The 18,387-nt window shown below is 46.7% G+C and overlaps 1 protein-coding gene and 1 non-coding gene across 2 annotated transcripts; one reads left to right on the forward strand and one right to left on the reverse strand.

The window, feature by feature from the left end:
* Positions 1-1,072: 1,072 nt before the first annotated feature.
* On the forward strand, positions 1,073-4,593 carry RTP2 (receptor transporter protein 2). Its single transcript, XM_061193287.1, has 2 exons — positions 1,073-1,236; positions 4,086-4,593. Exons 1-2 carry the CDS (start codon positions 1,073-1,075, stop codon positions 4,591-4,593), a joined length of 672 nt encoding a protein of 223 aa, XP_061049270.1.
* A 12,637-nt stretch (positions 4,594-17,230) lies between these two features.
* Positions 17,231-17,337, reverse strand: LOC133094200 (U6 spliceosomal RNA). Its single transcript, XR_009701413.1, has one exon. It is a non-coding gene; the product is annotated as a U6 spliceosomal RNA (small nuclear RNA).
* Between the last annotated feature and the right edge of the window lie 1,050 nt (positions 17,338-18,387).

Below are 18,387 nucleotides of genomic sequence, written 5' to 3' on the forward strand. Positions count from 1 at the left end.
CACAGACCCCGGGGCAGAGCTAGGAGCAGCTGCCAAATCACCTGGTCTTTTCCCTGCAGAGGCTGCCTCTCGCCGGGACTGTGCCTTCAGCTGGATTATGCAAATTTGGAGCCAAGTTCCCTTCCAGTCCCTAAAGGATTTAAACTGGGCATCAGGGAGCTGTGGGCACCCTATCGCCTGCCTCTTTCAGCAGCAATGGAGGAGGCAGCAGCCGTCAGCACAGCACCAGCTTGCTTCCCCAGCAGCTGCCTGGGACCAGGAACCAAATAGGAGCTCTAATGGTTCTAGGACCTTATGAATCTACATCGTTATTACTGTGCTTCTCACAGCACATGAAGTTATATTCTATCTCGCCAACTGGTCTGCGAGCTCCCCAAGCAAGGGAACCGCATGTTACTTCTCTCTCAATCCTTATGTGTCAGGAGCGCGATAGTACTGCAGTAAATGAACATATGAGTTTAGGTTTGGAAGGCCTGAATCTGAATCATGGATGAACCACTTAGAGGTGTGTAAACCTCAGCTTCCTGATCTGGATGAAGGAGAGAATAATCCCCGCCTTGGCCAGCACACAGGTCAAGCAGCTAGTGCTTGGCACACAGTAAATGATGGTCCCAGCACATCGGGGGGCATGGGAACTGTAGGCTCTGCATTTCCCCAACCCTTGTTTCTCCTTGGTCCCCTAGGGTGTCACAATCACCACAGCACATGAAGTGGAGAATGCCTGGAAGAACAGTAGGGGTGAAGCAAATTGTCCTTGCCTCCTGGAGACTCCTGGAGGCCTGGGTCAGCGTGCCCTGCTTGCTGCGCTTATGTCACTGCCCAGCCCTGCTTCCCCAGCCTAGCTCGGGGCCCTGGAACGCTCCTTTGGGACTTCCCTCCTCCCCAGCCCCGGCTCCGGCTGCCATGGTAACAGGTTCCAGGGTGACAAAGGGAGTTGCTCAGTCCTGTTTCCTTCTGGTCCTGTCAAGGAGGATTTTCAGACCTCACGGACTACACTGCTCTCCACCTACCTGGCCATCTTCTGTGTTCTCACTCAGGTTGAGCTCAAACTTCCAGCCCTGCCAGCAGGACCATGTGTACCAGCCTGACCACTTGCGAGTGGAAGAAAGTCTTCTATGAGAAGATGGAGGTGGCCAAGCCGGCCGACAGCTGGGAGCTCATCATAGACCCCAACCTCAAGCCCAGTGAGCTGGCCCCCGGCTGGAAGCAGTACCTGGAGCGGTATGCCTCGGGCAGGTAAGAGGAAGGATGTGGCGGGCTGTGGAGAGCCCTGCGGCACAGCCCTGGGGGCACCTTCCAAGGGGAGGCAGAGATACGTGGAGCCCCATCCTGGGGTCAACTCAGGCTAGGGGGCAGAGAAGGAGCTGTCAGGTGAGTCGAACCGGCCTTGGTTCTAATCCCAGCTGTACCACTGACTCCTGGATGCTCCTGGCAAATTGTATTCTGTCTTTGGGTCTGGGTTTTCCATGGTAAATAAAGAGCTGTAATTCTTCAATGCCTCTGCAATCTCTGACATTTTACATGTTTTCATACTTTCATAATTTGTTCAAGATTGGTAGGAACTGAGCGGAGGAGGCCATGAGGTCCACTGGGGAAAGCCTTAGCTCTGGTCCTAGGTCCGTTCAGTCAACTCAGTGCAATTAGATTTGAACACAAAAAACATTTATTGTCCACCTGCCATGTTCTAGAAACTGGCTCTGCAGCTAACTAACTGTGAACCTGGGCAAGTCCTTTTCCCTGCGTGGTCTCAGTTTTCACACTTGCAAAACCAGAGAGTTGGCCTTAGGTGATCAATCAAGTCCCTTCCAGTTCTTTTACATATGGATCTGTGACAAAAAGCTTTGGGCAGGAGTTCGGTAGGTCCTTAGGGCCCAGCATCACATACATTATAGGAGCTGCAAGTCTCTCATAAAGCAAGGAGTCTTGAGGTCAGGACGTCCATCTGAAGCCCACATGCCTCTCCCTCTTCTAGAGCATGGCTTGGGGTTGAGGCCTCAGAATTCCCTGCCCAAGCTGCCTCAAGCTCATCTCCAGGATCTGTATGGGCCTCTTCCTTGGGGCCATTGAATCAAGGACAGACAGTAGCCCTAGGCCCCTGGGGAGGGCGACAGGGGGCTGCATCCTGGGGGTGAGGACACACAGACTGGGCTGTTCACACATGCTTGCATGCTAAGCTCCTTGTGGTGCTGGGGGTGGGAACAGAAGGGGGCAGGCCGTGGGTGAGGAGCTTACACTTGTACTCCTGCCCCAAGAGCTGCAAATATTAGAGTGAACTTGCCTTTGGGACAAAACTCAGAGAGGCAGAGGTTGGTTGATTCATTTCAATTCAAATCCATTCAAGAGACATCTTTTGGGCACCTGTTACAGGCTGGGTCTCAGCTCTGTCTCTGACTAGCTGTGTGTGCAGAGGGCTCTCTTTCTCTCAGTGAAATAAAAGTTTGACTAGATGATCCTAAGGTCCCCTCCTACTAGGTCTGATGCTTTGAGATTTAAGATCTGAGGTGTGGCTTGAGGGAGGGGAAACACCTCTGGATTGGCTTGATTTAAAAAGGTGCAGAAGGAGGGGACTGAAGACGTGACGCTCCGGGCTGGCTGGTGGGAGGGGTGCAAAGGGCTGGAAACTCAGGTGCAGGGGTCCAGGGGTTTGGGGCTGAGCTCCATAGGCTCATGGCCCCTCTTGCCTCAGGGATCAGCTGGTCCTATTCCTGGCTGGTGATCTGTGGCTCCCAGCTGGCCTCAGGCAGGGCTGGAGAGGCATCAGCCTTGTGCATATTCTGTGCAGAGGCTCACCCTACCTGTAAGCATTGTAACCCTGGTGCCCTGCAGCTCTGGCCTAGCACAGGGAGGCAGGATGGAGGGGGACACTCTCCTTCTGGCTCAGGACCAATCAGGATGCTCTGGCCTGCCAATCCTGCCTTGGGCTGCACTGGGTACTGTGCTGCGCTTATGTTGTCTGTGGGCCCCAGGGCTCAGGGCCAGGCTTGGCCTCATCTCCACCCCGCTGCGCTGCGTGGTGCTTGGCATACAGTAGGTGCTGGGTGGTGTCTGTTGGACTGAACTGAGTTCCTCATCAGAGGTCCTTCAGGGCCATCAACAGGGATCCCATAGAGGGTCAGCAGTGAGGGCAGACTCAACGCAGTGGACCCTGGACTGCTTGTAAAGCCTTGGTAACAGGGGTCTGGAAGAGCTTTATCTCAGGGATGGAAGGAACTGCCACTGGACGTAATGAGTTCTCTGCCATTGAAGGGGTGCCAGCTCTGGGTGGGGGCTGAGATGGAGTCTAGGCCATAGGCATCCCAGGCCACTTCCCTCCGTGTTTCCTGACGCTGGAACTCGAAGGGGCCCAGGTTAGACAAAGTGGCCTGTGTGTGCATAAATGTACATGTGTGTATGTGTGTGGACGGGGATGCAGACCAGGATACACCTTTCCAGTCTCTTCTGTGGGCCTGGAGTGGGATCTAGGGATGATTTGTCAAGGGACAGGAGAGTGTTCTTTGTCAAGGTGCAGGGACCAAAGTCTGTAGTCCTCCCCCTGCTGGTGCGCCACCCATCCACCATTCCATACGGTGGATTCTTGGTGATCTGTGCTTGGGACCGCTAGAGGCATCTCTTTGCCCCAGAACAGACAGGATGCATGAGTGAGATGTGTGGTCATCCCCCTTATCAGACTGAGGTCTGATAGAAGGATGCTTATTGGACACAATTATCCTGCATTTCACAGATGAGAAATAAGGCCCAGATTGGGGGGAGTGACCCCGTGCAGCATCCAGACCCATGTCCTGAGTGCATTAGGCTTGGGGGGACCAAGGCCACAGGAGGGCCTGCAGGAGGCAGGCTGAAGAGCACTGCTGGAAGCCAGGTGGCTCCAGCATCTGGCTCTTGAGGATGCTGCTGCAGGCCGAGGGGAGCTCACCAGGAGGAGGCGGAGATGCCGGCTCAGGCACTAATGTACCCAGGGGGCGGTAAACACTCCGCCTCAACTTCCACGTATGGGCACACAGGGCTCCTCCTTTCCAGGCTCCTCCAGGCCGGCTGTGGCTGGGAGGGAGGCCCACCTTCTCCATCCCTGCCTCCCTTCCCCGCAGGTTCCACTGCACCTGGTGCTGGCACACCTGGCAGTCGCCCCATGTGGTCATCCTCTTCCACATGTACCTGGACCGCGCCCAGCGGGCGGGCTCGGTGCGCATGCGCGTCTTCAAGCAGCTGTGCTACGAGTGCGGCGCGGCGCGGCTGGACGAGTGGAGCATGCTGGAGGAGAACATCGAGAGCCTGGTGGACAACCTCATCACCAGCCTGCGCGAGCAGTGCTACGGCGAGCGCGGCGGCCAGTACCGCATCCACGTGGCCAGCCGCCCGGATGGCGGGCCTCACCGCAGCGAGTTCTGCGAGGCCTGCCAGGAGGGCATCTTGCACTGGAAGCCCAGCGAGAAGCTGCTGGAGGAGGACGCGACCTTCTCCGGTGCCTCCAAGCCACGGGCCCAGGAGGCATCGGGCTACAGCTTCTTCTCCCTTCGCTGGGCCCTCTTCTGGGCCTCACTCTGCCTGCTCATTGTCTACCTGCAGTTCTCCTTCCGAAGCTCGACCTTCCTTTAGTGGAGCTGGTTGAGGGTGGGAGGAGGGTGCGTGGGGGTGAGAGTGGGGATGCGGTTCTGGTCCTGATTCTGCTACAGATTCAATATATAACGCTGGACAGCCCAGTTACCTCTTTGGACCTCAGTTTATTACTCTGCAGAATGTGAGTTGCTCTAGGAGATATTTAATGATCCTTCCATTAAAATTTAATGATCCTTCCCCGTGATGGGGCACGGGGAGAAGGGTCTAAGGTGGATTTAGAACTCTCCAGGTTTGGTGTTAGTAGTTATCTCACAGGGAGGTATCTCTTCCCTCCACCTCCTCCACCTCCATCTCTACACCCCCTTTCGCTTCATTTCCGTATCCCATACCCCATTAGGACCCCATTAGGACCCCATTAGGTCCCGTCTTGTCCCTGCCTGATTCTCAAGCTTATCTTCAGCTGCTTTTGAGCATCCTACCATGGTTCCCTTTGGGGCAGGCAGTGGCCACCCCCAAAGCATCTTCAATCAATACTCAGTGCATCTTGACCCGTCCCTCTCCTTGAGAGCCAGCTCCCACGATTCTGAAAAGCTTCATTTTTTACTCTGGTGTTAGAATCTGTTTGTCTGGAATTATTTAGAGCTGCACTGTCCAATATGTTAGCCATTAGCCATGTGTGGCTAAATTTAAATTAATTAAAATAAAATGAAAAATTCAGTTCCTCAGTGGTACCAGCCATATATCAAGTATCATATATCAAGCCATATATCTAGTAGTGGCTACTGGTAACCGTACTGTACTGTGCAGATATAGAACATATTCACAGAAATTTCTATTGAATAGCACTGGTCTAGAACTTGAAATTCCCACTTCAATGTATTTTGTCTCATAAAATAAGAGGTGGGTACAGGTTTAAAGGCGCAGCCTGAAGCCTTCTGGGGGCAAGGACAGGTGGGGTGGGGTACAGATACACAAATAAATATGTAACCTCTGTGCTCTGTCAGTTGATTAGAATCTATGAGTCCCAGTGTTGCCTAAATTTATTTCCTGGGAAGGAAGAGCTGTAGAAATTCACCACAAGAGGATGGCTGTGTGTGTGTGTGTGTGTGTGTCTTGGTTTGGGGCCTGGAGAATATATTCCTGTGCTCTGCAGAAATGTGTGAGCTGTGGCACCACTACTTACACATGATGCAGTATCAAGTGTGACATTGCCCTCCTAGATGAAAATACCCTGTAGAAGATTCTATAGCTGTCCTAGATCCTGGGGATGCTGAGGGAAAGGGCAGATGAGGCAGATCTGGGATCCTCCAGGTGACAGTCGGGCTGTGTGTCTCCATTCAGGGGGCGTGATGACCAAGGGGAAGCATGAACAGTGGAGACAGCACCTGTCTCCCAGCCCCTCCCCCTTGCCCAGTCCCCATGAGGGGGAACGTATTTGCTGTGCCTATTCCCTCAGGCATAGCTGTGACTTGGGCAATTTGATCCATGGACTGACATCAGATGACCCTGTGCTTATTATTATCTGGAATAGGAAAAAAAACTGTCCCATTCACACCCCTAATTGTTCTCTGACATTCACACCTTTCTATAGCTCATCTGTAGAGTTTCTGCCCTAAGTGGGACCTGAAAACTGAAGATGGTACGTTTGTCTGGTGGTGTGTTTGTCTGGATGTGTTTCCAGAGACAGACTGCTTTGGACACTGTGTCCCGCCTGTCCGCTTATGTGCAGGCTGGCTTTACTCTTCTCTGGCTTTTGGCAGGGAGCTTCTGGTGACTTGTCTGGATTCCTCTAGGGACCGAGAGCTAGGCAATCTAGAAGAATCTACCTTTCGTCGACTGGGTGCAGTAGAGGTACAGGAAGAGCATCAGGCTGGTGTGTTTGTGAACCAGTGGGCATGAGGGGTTGTGTTCACCTCTGCCAGCTACAGAGGATACTCAGCTGGGCCTGTGTAGAGCGTGTGCCTCACAGGGTGTTGTTCAACTGCAGACATATGGTGGCTTCTGGGAAGAGGAGTGTCAGCAGGCCAGGTATCATGAGGTTTCCAGAGGTCTCTAACTTCTCCCAGCTTGATGAAGCAGCACCAGCAGCACCTCTTACTGAAATTGTGGGGCATAAGGTTAGGGGTGGACTGCTCAGATTGTGTCAGGGGGAGAGTCAGGCCTCAGGTGGGTCAGCAAAGGTGAGGCCTCTGCGGTGGACCTGGGGGTTGAGGGATGAAGAGCCACTGAAAATGGAGCGGGGGTGAGGGGGGTAGAGTAGGTGAAATGAGATGAGATCTGAGAAAAATTCTGGAAGATGAACATCTTCTCCTTCAGCAGCCATTTCTTTTCAGTATATAAATATACCTGTGTCCTCTTCATATTTAACGCCAATGACCCCCCTCACTGTCTTCACTTCCCTTTTGACTATTGCCAGGTATTTTTTAATTCCTTCAAAGCCCAGTTTCTCAAAGAGTAGATTATATTTATCTCTACTTCTTATTTACTCCTTAATTCGTGCAAGTCTCATTTCCATGTCTCTATCTCACCTGGTCTCGCTGCTGCCTTTTGCACTCCCTCCTTGAATTCGGGGTCAAGGAGGGAGCACTCGCTCCTCGGTCTCCCACGTCTATTTCCTCTCTGCTGTGATGATATTCTTTCTCTCAGCATCCCTTACGTGCTGGTGTTCCCTGAGATTCTCTCACCTTGCTGGTTTGCTCTCTGTTACATACACCCGCCATGACTTAGGTTTCTACTGCATATGAACTCCCGGTCCTTATAGCTCCGCTAAGTATTTCTACTGAATTCCAGACCCACAGACCAATTGACCTGTCCGCTGGGAGATCCCTCAGCATGACCAAAGCTGATCTCATCATTTTGCCATCCTGTTTGCTCCTCTTACTTCAGAAATCTGGGAGGTATCTCCTGATCTCTCTCACCACCCTACCCTATCCCGCACGAATCGGTCACCATGCCCTGCTGAATGCTCTTCCCAAATACCTCTGAGGTTGATCTTCTTTCTTTCCTTCCCATTTACTGCTGCCCAAACTCATCATTTGTGTCCCTTGCCTCTGCAGCCTCCTTCATTATTGTCATGCCTGTAGCCTCCCTTGCTACAGCCCACCCTCCACACTACCACTATCCTGGGGTGATTTTCTAATAATCAGATATGATTGGCTTTCTCCCCTGCTTGTGCTCTTTCCTGCTAGTGGATAAAACTTAGTCTCATTAGCCGGGCACACCTCATTTCCAGATACTAACAATACATACCATTTATTGAGAAGGACTCAAGAAACACTTTGCCAGAGGGCAGAGGCACCCACTAACATCTGGATGACAGCTGGACTTCAGGCCAGCGTCTGAAGACAGGGAGGGAAACTGGACTTCTAGAAACCTGGAAACAGAAATGTCTGAAAGATGTGCAAAAATTGTCTGCCAGCATGGCTGACAAGAGGTTTAGGAGAGAACTTTTGCCGATACTTGGTGTGAGATTAACCCTGTGGGCGTGGACGTTTGTCACTGTGATGTGGAGTGAATATTTGTTCCTCGTCTCTCATGAGGCCTAGGTGACCTGTCAAGAGAGGCCCTTTCTTACTATTCTTATACTTTTGTTTCTGTGCATATCCTGTAACTGCATCTGTGTTATAGGTATTACAAGAAGGCAGTGCCCTATAACCCTTGTGTGTGTCTTTGTGCTGATTTTATACTGCTGAGTAAGCGTGTATGGCTTGTGCTGATTGCTGGTTGGCAGCTGCTTGCAGAATACCTGAAGAAGAGGATGGTGATGCAGGGAAAGGAGTTTGTGCTGAGACTCAGGATATCTGGGCACCAGTCCAACAATACAGTGGAGTGAGTCAATATAAACCCATTACCAATTCAGGAAAAACTGCATGGAGTATATCCTATGGTTATACAGCGGTTATCCTTCCATTTTCATCCAAAAGTCAACATCTATCTACTCTGGTCTATTTTATTCCTGGTCTGTCCTAAGTTCTAGGATTACAAAGATAATTAGACATAGTCCCTGACTTGGAGGGCTCACAATGTGTGCTAGTCAGTGCTAGGAAAGGGAACAACTTTGTCATAGCTGGAGATGAGGGGTCAGAGATGGTTTCTTAAACCAGTCATGCAGGGGTATGTTTTGTAGAAACGGTCAGGGGGTCAAGGATGGGGCTGATAGGGAGCCAAGGGCATCCCGGGCTGAGAGAAGAAAAAGGAAGACCCAGAGACAGAGCTTATTTCATGCTCAGGAAGAGTAAGCAACCAAGTACCAGAAGAGAGCAGGATGGAGCCCAAGAGGAATCTGGCAGCACCGGCCAAAGAGGGCAGAAAAGCAAGGTGGGCTGGACTTAGGTAAAGACAGCTCTTTTGGCTCAACTAAGGAGTGAGGAGGGAGCATGAGAGACATTTTATTATCATTTTTAGAACTTGTCTTTAAAAGCAAAAAAAAAAAAAAAAAAAAGGTAGTGCTGAACAGCAATCCTACCCTTGTGTCTTCTACAAACATTTGAATGCCTACATATTTTATACTACTATACTACTACATAATACGTACTACGTACGTATTAAAGGAAGCATTCAGTTTCCCCCTCTTTCTGGTCTTTCTCCATCCATCTTTCTTTCACACTCAAGGAGCTAGAATAGTCTCAGTTCTCATCTTTAGGTATAGCAATGAATGAGCTCTTCAGGCGTGCTGTGGGTAAGGAGAATTTGGGCTGCAAGTCCCAAAACTAACAACTGTGGTCAAACAACACAGAAAGATTTGTTTATTCAATGCTGAAAATCAAGTCAATTAACTAATTGAATAATTAGTGAAAGTAGACAATTTGTTTCTGGTCCTAATTGTTCAGGTATGCTGAATTCGGTTGAGAACAATTAGAGTACCGCTGATTTTCCGTTTTGCTTTTTTATTCCTTTTCGTTTATTTCTACAATAAAAGTGAATTACTTTCTTATGATTTAAATATGTGTATATCCACATTCATTATATACATATCGTAGTTCTTTAAACAAGAATAAATGTCCCTAATAAAATAAAATATATAAAACTTTTGATTGTGTATGCTTATGTGTGTGTGTGTTCATATATCAAAGTGTTTATATAAAAGATGAGAAAGAGAAAAGCAGCCTTGAGAGCCGGCCTGGCGCTCCCAGATAGGCCATGGTGCTCTCCTGTTGAACATAATTCCACTGAGCAGCAACCTCAGACCAGACCACTCTGGGATGATACTAGATCAAGGCAAGCATAAGACCACTCCATAGTCACATCTGAATATAGATAAGAACACAAACAAGGTCCAAACCACAAAAACGACTTACAACCCCTATTCTGGCCACTATGAGGGGCTGCTACCTTACGAGTCACAGCTTTAGCTTGCTTCCTCTCTGTCTTCTAACCTTCTAGATAAGAATCATTAAGATTTCCAATCATAAAATATTCTCCACTTTCTGACAGCATCCAATCCAGAGCAAAGTCACTTACAACCTTCCCTCACCTGACACATGCCCCAGTGCTAGAGTATGCCTGTTCTAAACCCTCTTACTGAGATGCTTCATGGTTCCCAAGGGCATCCTCCCTCTTTGCAATGAGTCAAAAAATCCAACTTTGTTCAGTGACACGTGTGTTTAAATTTAAAATGGGTGTTTCTAAATCTTAGGATAAAAATGAAATAAAATATATTTGTAGTTTATTTAGAAATTAAGGAGGAAAGCATCACATAAAAATTATTTCTGTTTTAATGCATCTTAGTTCTTTAAAAACTTATTTCGCAGTATTGTTAGACTTTTAAAAATCGTTTTCCCATAGAAAGTTATACAGCAAATGTCTATTCTACTACTGGTTATCTTTGCATCTTTAGAAAATACATTTTCATTCACATTCTTATATCTATTTCAAGAAAGTTTCACAAGTTATTAATTCTTTTGGTAGATGGGGAAGAATTTCACATACCCTCTTTCTTGTCAACTTGGATTTCCAGTTTTGTTAGAATAATCTAGTATTTTATAACTAAATTAATAAAATACTTGATAGCTCATACATTCTCTTTCAAGAATTATATTAGACAAATGCGTTATGTTTCATAATATTAATTGAAGAATCAACTCTTAAATCATATAGGTTTACTTCTTCTCACCATCTTTATACCAGCCGACTCCACTTTTGAGTTCTTTATTTTGATTTATTCTCTTCTTTTCTTACTTTGTGAGTAATATTTTGAGAGAGAGAGAGAGTATGTGACTGGTCTACCTATCTGAGAATGGCCTTTTTTTGCTCTTATCCCCCTTAAATAGATTGGCCACGTATTACTTTTTATCATAACAATCTTTTTTTTTCTCTCAAAACTTGGTAGGCATTATTTCAATGTCTTCTGGAATTTATTGAGGTAGAAAAAAAATCCGTTATCAGCCTAATGTTTCTTTCCTTTTACATTGCCTAATGTAATATATTAAAAAATTGACGCAATAACTTCACAAGTCTTGTAGAGAATATAAGCTGGAGAGTTTCTAAGGTTTTTCTTGTTTGTTTTATTGTTTCTTGTAGTAACTTTGTCCATAGGGGAGAGAGAGGCATTTACTCTGATTCTTTAGACTGTTTTCATGTATCTCCCCATCAGCCTGAAGTAAAACCCTATTCTCTCCCTACTTTGCATTTGATTATGCCAATGAGGAATCTGCAAAGTTTGGAAGGTTTGCAAAATAAGTGGGTGCACAGGCTGAGTTCACCATCTTGAACCTCAAATTACTAGTTGCTAATTTGCATTATAAAAATCTACTCCTGTAAACTAATTTGAATATTCACTAGAACAAGATAGTTATAAGTAAATAACTGATATAGATTTAGATGCATATTAGGTGATCTTTAAATAATTATTTTTTAATAATAAGTATCCTTGTGTTTGGATTTGGGGCCCATGCAGATAATCCAGGATGATCTCATCTTGACATACTGAACTGATTATATCTGCAAAGACCTTTTTTTTTTTTTTCAGATAAGGTCACATTCCCAGGTTCTCAACACTGGTGATGACCTGGGGGCAAGGGAGCCCTCACATGTGAGACCTTCTTGGAAGCACCTTGCAAAGGGAGTGAGATTTCACTGCCATGTGGGTTCAAAAAGGTGATTAGGTCAGTGACTCTGAGACCAGCTAGAAATGTGACATTGATTATGAGTACAGGTTCATGAGGTTGGAGGGTATTCAGGCTAAATATGAAGATGGTTTGTATTAGAAATGCAGTTTTCCAACTTTGCTACCCCTTCAAGCTCTTTGTTTCTATGAAACTTTGTTGCAGAATCCTGTTCAAAGAAGTAGAATTCCTGCCACACCCCCACTCCCCCTGCCTCTGCAGGCCCTGTGGCCTGTGGGCAGGGAGCCCAGGACCTAATTTGGGAAGCCTGGGAAGCCTTTATAACACAGGTTACAAAGTGTCTGAAGTTCCTTCTAGTGCTAATTGTTTGATTCTACCGCTCAGATAGTAATCTGTATAATTTCCTAGATTGCGACTTCTTTTCAAAGCCAAGGATTGAGTTTTGGTCATCTCTGAATCCCCAGCACAGTGTCTGGCACAACGTGCTCAATAATCAAATGTGTGAAGGAAAAGGTTTTTGTCTGAGTACTTCTTTACAACCCTAGCACCAAGCACAGTTCTCTCCGCATAGTGGGTGCTTTAAAAAAGTTGGCGAAGGAAATACATGAAGGAATGAATACTATCCCGCCCTAAAATTTTAGATGAAGTTGTCTTCTACCAGTTGAGCCAGCAGAGGGCAGGAGAGCTCAGTTTAACAACAGCTTCCTCTGGGTGAGCTGAGGTAGCCACGCTTAGCCGTGGCCTTGAGAAGCAGGTCCAGTTGTTTCATGGGATTAGGAAACGCACAACCAGAAAAGGATGGAGACACAAACAATGAAGGCTCAACACATTAATCCCCACAGCTTTCTCTCTAGGATCATACTCTTGTCAGGGATTAAGGTTTTGCTTCAGGCTGATGGGGAGATACATAGATAACAGGGCAGGAACTGCCAATCTTACAACATGATTTCAACCACTTGGGTGGAAGGGATTCAAGAAACTTCACAGAAATAACATAAAACTAAGAGAATCAGAGGATCTGACTCTAATACCAGTTATGTGGTTTTGAGAGAGACCCTTCCTTTCTCTTGAATTCAATTTTCCAACGTGTAAACACAGGGGAGGCACTAGATGCTTTTGAAGGTCCTGGTCTGTGGTTGGGTCCACTTCCGGCTGCAGTCCTGCCTCTGCCCTCAACAATTGGTATTGTAACAGGAAAGCCAATGAAGCAGGTGCTTTGGCCCTGACGGAGCCAAGCCAAGTCCATTGTGCTTGGGGGTCCCCGAGTCAAAGATGGGAAAGAAGAGAACGGTAAAAGGGAGAAGGAAGTGAGCAGAGCGAGATGAGAGAAGAACAGTGGTGGGCGGTGCTTTGTGACTCCATCATTTTCTACAAAGCTGGAGCCCATTCTAGTAGTAGACTATAATTCAGTTCTTAAAATGTATAGACCTATAAGTCAGAATCTTTGCAGATGGGTTCCAGGCATCTATGCTTTTAAAATGTTTCCCAGACAATCCTGGTGTGAAGCCAGAGTTAAGGTCCACCAGTCTAGGTTAAGATTATAGTTTGAGTGTGGGAAATTGGAGCTGTGAAAGGGATACTTTCACTCCATGGGGCACTTCTTTGTTTATATAGCCCCTACCATGCCGTTTCAAAGGGGGGGGGGTGGGTCTCAGGAGCACCCTGAAGAGGAACTTCGCCATCTCTTGTGTACTATTCCAGGAACAGGGCCGTAGGTCTCTGGCCTCATTTCTCAGTCCCCATTGGTCAAGACAGCTCTTCCCCTGCCAACTGCACCGGGAAGGCTCGTGCAAGACCTGAGACTTAACACCTTGTTTTTAGGAGGAAAATAGGTAAAGAGAACTGGGAGACGTTCTCTGGGTGGCACAGTCGGGCAGAGCACAGCTCGATTTCATTTCACTGGGGAGCTCTGAGTAGAAGCCATAGATCAGCAAGTGGGATGCTTCTGGAGAGTCCAGTGGACCCACAAAGAGAAAGGAATCTGAGAGGATAATTAGGGGCAAAGTCTCCTTGCTTCTCTCTGGTGAGAGAGGAAATGTTGGAGTGGCAGACAGGGATCTGACATCAGCCCAGCTCTGCACTAACTATGTAACCTGAGGCCTCCATTCCCTTGTTTGGTTGATATTAACACACGATCAAACATGAAACTACGCAGAGGTGGGTCAGCAGTGCTACTCTCTTTTATTGTGTGCCAGGGACATACGTGTTCCTCATTGGTTGGTGGATGTGTCCTCCCTAGGCCTTCCAGTGAAGTCCCTTATCTTTCCAATGACTATATTAGCATATTCATATGACAGCTTCAGTTAGTTTTTAGCAGATAGGAACAATTACACAGAACAGTGTTTAGGGTTTTTTCCTTTGCTGAAGCTCAGAGATTACTAAGGGATCAATGGATATGTGTTCCTGAAAGTATCAGCTACCTATGGTTGGGGGTCAAGTGATACAGTCCTCAGTTACCTGAGGTTCACCTGAGGTTCGTTCTACCTACAGAATCCACAGAGACCTCACATATAAGAAGAAGAATTTGTCTTCCACTAAATCAACATTTTTCAGCACCAGTCTGCTGCATTTCTGTGAGAGATCTTCCTGGATCTTCAGATCATAACCTACAGTGTACCCAGAGGAAGGGCAGTCTGACTATTTCGGTCAGGGTATCATTGAGGACACTCCAGCTTCCAGAAGCTGGCTCATTGAATATCACCCCTTGGCGCTGGCTGGCGGCCTCCCTCTGGGCAGCAACAACAAAAACAGTACTTTATCTTTTTATCATGTTTTATGGATAGCCAAGCACTTTCACTTACACTGTCTGACCTGGTTCTTAAATCATATTATAGCAAAAGCAAGGATTATCAGACCCATTTTAAGCAAGAGAGAACTGAGGACTTAGGTCTAGGGCCTCAGACATCTAGACCAGGGCTTTTTACACTATACCATGTTGCTTTTCCCCACCGCCTGTAATTCTCACTTTATTCTGGCTTGGAAGTAAAATGGTTTTTCACTTACAAAATGTCCAAGAGAAGTTTTTGTCAGAAATCCACTTCCTGCACTCTCAGAAATTTGTGGAACTTGAAAGCATTTTAGGGAATGTCTAGATCACTTGTTACCAATTGTTCTTCTCATTTCCTTAACTTGAGATCCAAACAAACCATTAGCATGTCTTGTCAACTGTACTTCAAAATAAACTTCAAACCTAACCAGTCCTCAGCTCCTTCATAGCTGTCACTCTTGCCCAAATACCATCTTCTCTTGCCTGAACTAATCTGGGGAGAATAAGTTCCCCCAAACAAGCACAAACCACCTTCCCTTCCATGGAAACAGGCCTTGGGAGTTGGCTACAGTAGTCTCGGGTTGGAGGTATGAAATGCCTTTAGGCCAAGCCAACCAGCTTGGGTATTTAAGGGAGAATGTGTCCCTTTCATCCTGGCTCCTCTTTTCTCTTAAATGGTTCTTAGACTCCTAAGTTATCTTCCTGACTCTGCTTCTCTCTTACAGTTCATTCTCCACTTTAGCAGAAGGCATTGATTTAAAAAAATCAAATCAGGTCAATCCCTTGCTCAAAATCCTCCAGTGGTTTTCTTACCATAGTCTTCAAGGCTCTATGTGATCTGGCCCCTGTCTGCCTTGCTGGTCTCATCTCCCAGCCCTCTCTGATTCACCCACTCTGTTCGAGTTCCCTTGCCTTGTTTCTGATGTTTGAATGTACCAAGCATGCTTCTACCTCAGGGCCTTTGAACAGATTGTCTTTCCACCTGACAAGGAAATATCTTTATTCAGATATTTGCATGGCTAGCTCCCTCACCTCCTTCAGGTCTCTGCTCAAATGGTTCCTCCTCAGGAGGGTTTTCCCCTAGTCATCATGCTTTATGCCTTGTGTTAATTCTTAGCAACTTGAACATAATTAATTAATTGATGTGTTTATTGTTTGTCTTTCTCACTAGGACTTTGTCTATCTAGTTCACTACCATATTATGAACCTCTCAAGCAGTGCAGATTCTCAGTACTTATTTGTAGAAAGGATTTGAGTGAATCAATTTTACAGATGGAGAGACTGAGGTCCAGGTGGGGAGGGCAGGTCAGCACCAGAAGCAAGATGCAAGAGCAAATTTTCCTTCTAATAGGCCTGTGAAATACCCGCTGCATCCGGCTTCCTCCCTCATATTACATAAAAGCCAGGTTCTTTTCCAATATAAAGTTCTCAATTTGAGAAACAGCATTTTAACATCGCAGTGTGCTCTAGTTTGCCCCTTTATTTTCTCAAACTCAAGCTTGTTGATGATCAGGGCTGGAAAGAACCACAAAGGTTGCCTACCAAGGCTTCTATTTTGCAGATGAAGAAACTAAGGCCCAGAGAGGAAGCCCCCAGCTGGACTGTGGCAGAACCAGAACTAGAACCCAGGTCTCTGGACTCCAAATACAGTTACTTTCTGCTTCCCTGCACTGCTTAATATTGAACACCTGATTACTCATAGATTTTATTGTCTCTTATTAAAATGAGTTTTTGCTCATCATATTGGCAGGTAGTCACGCCCAAATGTACATTTCACAGGGAGGTGGGAAATCATATCCCAGTTGGAGAGCAGCACATGAAAGAGGCCTAGATGCCCCCTCGAAGCCCTTGCATCCTGGCTGCAGACTGCTCAGCCAGGAGGTGTCTCTGGCATCCCTGAGTCAGGGGAGGAGGAAAGTTGCTAAACTGATCAGAAACCTCCCTCAACCTTGCCACTTCCTGCCTGCGTGCCCTTGTGCGAGGCAGAGGCAGCTGTGCTCTCAGGGACTCAATTTCCTCCTCTGTGAGATGGGGCTAGCATGCCCTGTCATACTGGATGAGAAAATACTTTGTGGACCACAGAGGGCTGCACAAGGATGGGGTGTATCATTCTTAGTGACCAAGGTCTGGGAAATAGGGTCCCCAGTACAACCACAGACAGCACCCCCCGCCCCCCTCCAGCCTTTGGGACTTGGGAGCAAGACCCTGGGGGTCGGCTGCAAAGGGCTCAGGTTGGGGAAGTTTCAAGTGTCTTTGTGCTAAATCAAACTTTACGCAAAACTTGGCCATGGTGAGGGGGCTTAAGGAAGAATTTGTGTCCCCTTTTGTTCTTCTTTCTTTCTTAAGTGGCTCCTAGACTCCTAACAATTTGAGGATTATAAAACTAAACAAAACAAAAAGCCTGGAAGTCATCTCATCCACAGCTTCAGCACTTCAGCAAAGGTATGAGGGAAGCCATCCAGACTTACTATTCCCAAATAGGTACTTAAACAGCTAAAGATCATGAGTATTTTTTTTTTTTTAATACCAAATCATTCCATTTACATAAAGTTCAAAAACAGTCACAACTAACTTCTAATGAGAGACATCAGAAGAGTACTTGCCTCTTGGGGAGCAATGGACTGAAACGGGGCACTCAGAAACTTTGAAGGTGAAGAAATATTCTATATCTTCATTCCCACGTTGGCTTCATAGGTTTATAGGGGTGTCAAAGCTCACTGAACTGTACACTTAAGACCTTTGCATTTTACTGGATATAAATTAGATTGAAATAGACTGACTGAACTGAAATGTTTTCCTTTTAAGTTCTGATATTGTATTGTATGTTGCATTTTCTTTGTTCCTGAAAAATATGGAACGCTTCAAGAATTTGCGTGTCATCCTTGCTCAGGGGCCATGCTAATCTTCTCTGTGTCGTTCCAATTTTAGTATATGTGCTGCTGAAGCGAGCACCATGAGTATTTTTTATGAGAAACAGCTGAGAAGGAAAGAGGAAGAAATGGAAGGAGGGGCTTAAGAGAGGAAGAGACTAGAGGCAGAGACTGGGATAGATATTGTGTAGGCAGAATGGGAAGGGAGGGAGACGTGCAGAGAAGGCAGAAGGAAGCCAGATAGAACCAGACCAAAGTCAGAAAATGACTGGGGAGAGGGAAGTACAACAGAGAGGAATGAGGATAGGGAGTGGGGAAAGAAAGTAAAAGGGGGGATTGAATAAGGAAGATTTGGAAAGATAAATTCAGAGAAAGGTTTGGGAAAGGAGAAAGAGGAAAAAGGAGGATAAGGATGTGGAAGGAGAGGGGCAGGAGTCTGGGGAGGGAAGTAGAAGAGAGCATAGAGCAAGATGGAGGGGCTGCTATTTGTTCTTTGGCTGGCTCCTGTTTTAGGAAAATTAGTCTCTACTCAATGGGGCTGCCAAGGGCAAGTCTTGAGTGGAAGAGATGTGAGATCATTTGAGGGTGCCTTGGGACAGTTGGGTTGACATAACTAGACTCTGAACCCCCAGCTATAGGCCTAGGAAGGTTCCAGGATATCTAGAGAAAATAACATGCATTGTGTTCTGCAGTCTGAGATCCATTGCTCTCCCAGACTATTCCAACACATGTGAGTGACTTTTTAATGCCTTACTTGTGCTAAGCCTTGTCTGGACTCACCAAGCCCTGGAAGCTTTAGCACTCCTTGCTGTGCCTTCTCTTATTGCTTTAGCTTACAGACACAAAAAGAAAAGGTGACAATTATTCAAGCCATTCAGGACACCTCCCAACCCCTCCTGCCTCTCAACACTGTGGTCTTGGTCTAAGTATTGAGAATACATATGTGATGCCTGGCTGGTGACAGGATTAGTCAAGTTCTCTGCTTCACTTGGTTTCTGGAGATACAGGAATTTTTTTCAGCTCTTATGAACTTGAAGTTTATAAAATGTCAGCCCTTGAAGAGCCTGCAGGGATCATCTGGTCCATGCCAGGATATTAGCTGGCCATTCCTTGATAAGGAATTATTCTGGGG

This window comes from Eubalaena glacialis, chromosome 6, assembly GCF_028564815.1.
Source record: "Eubalaena glacialis isolate mEubGla1 chromosome 6, mEubGla1.1.hap2.+ XY, whole genome shotgun sequence".
In the NCBI taxonomy this organism is placed as follows: domain Eukaryota; kingdom Metazoa; phylum Chordata; class Mammalia; order Artiodactyla; family Balaenidae; genus Eubalaena; species Eubalaena glacialis.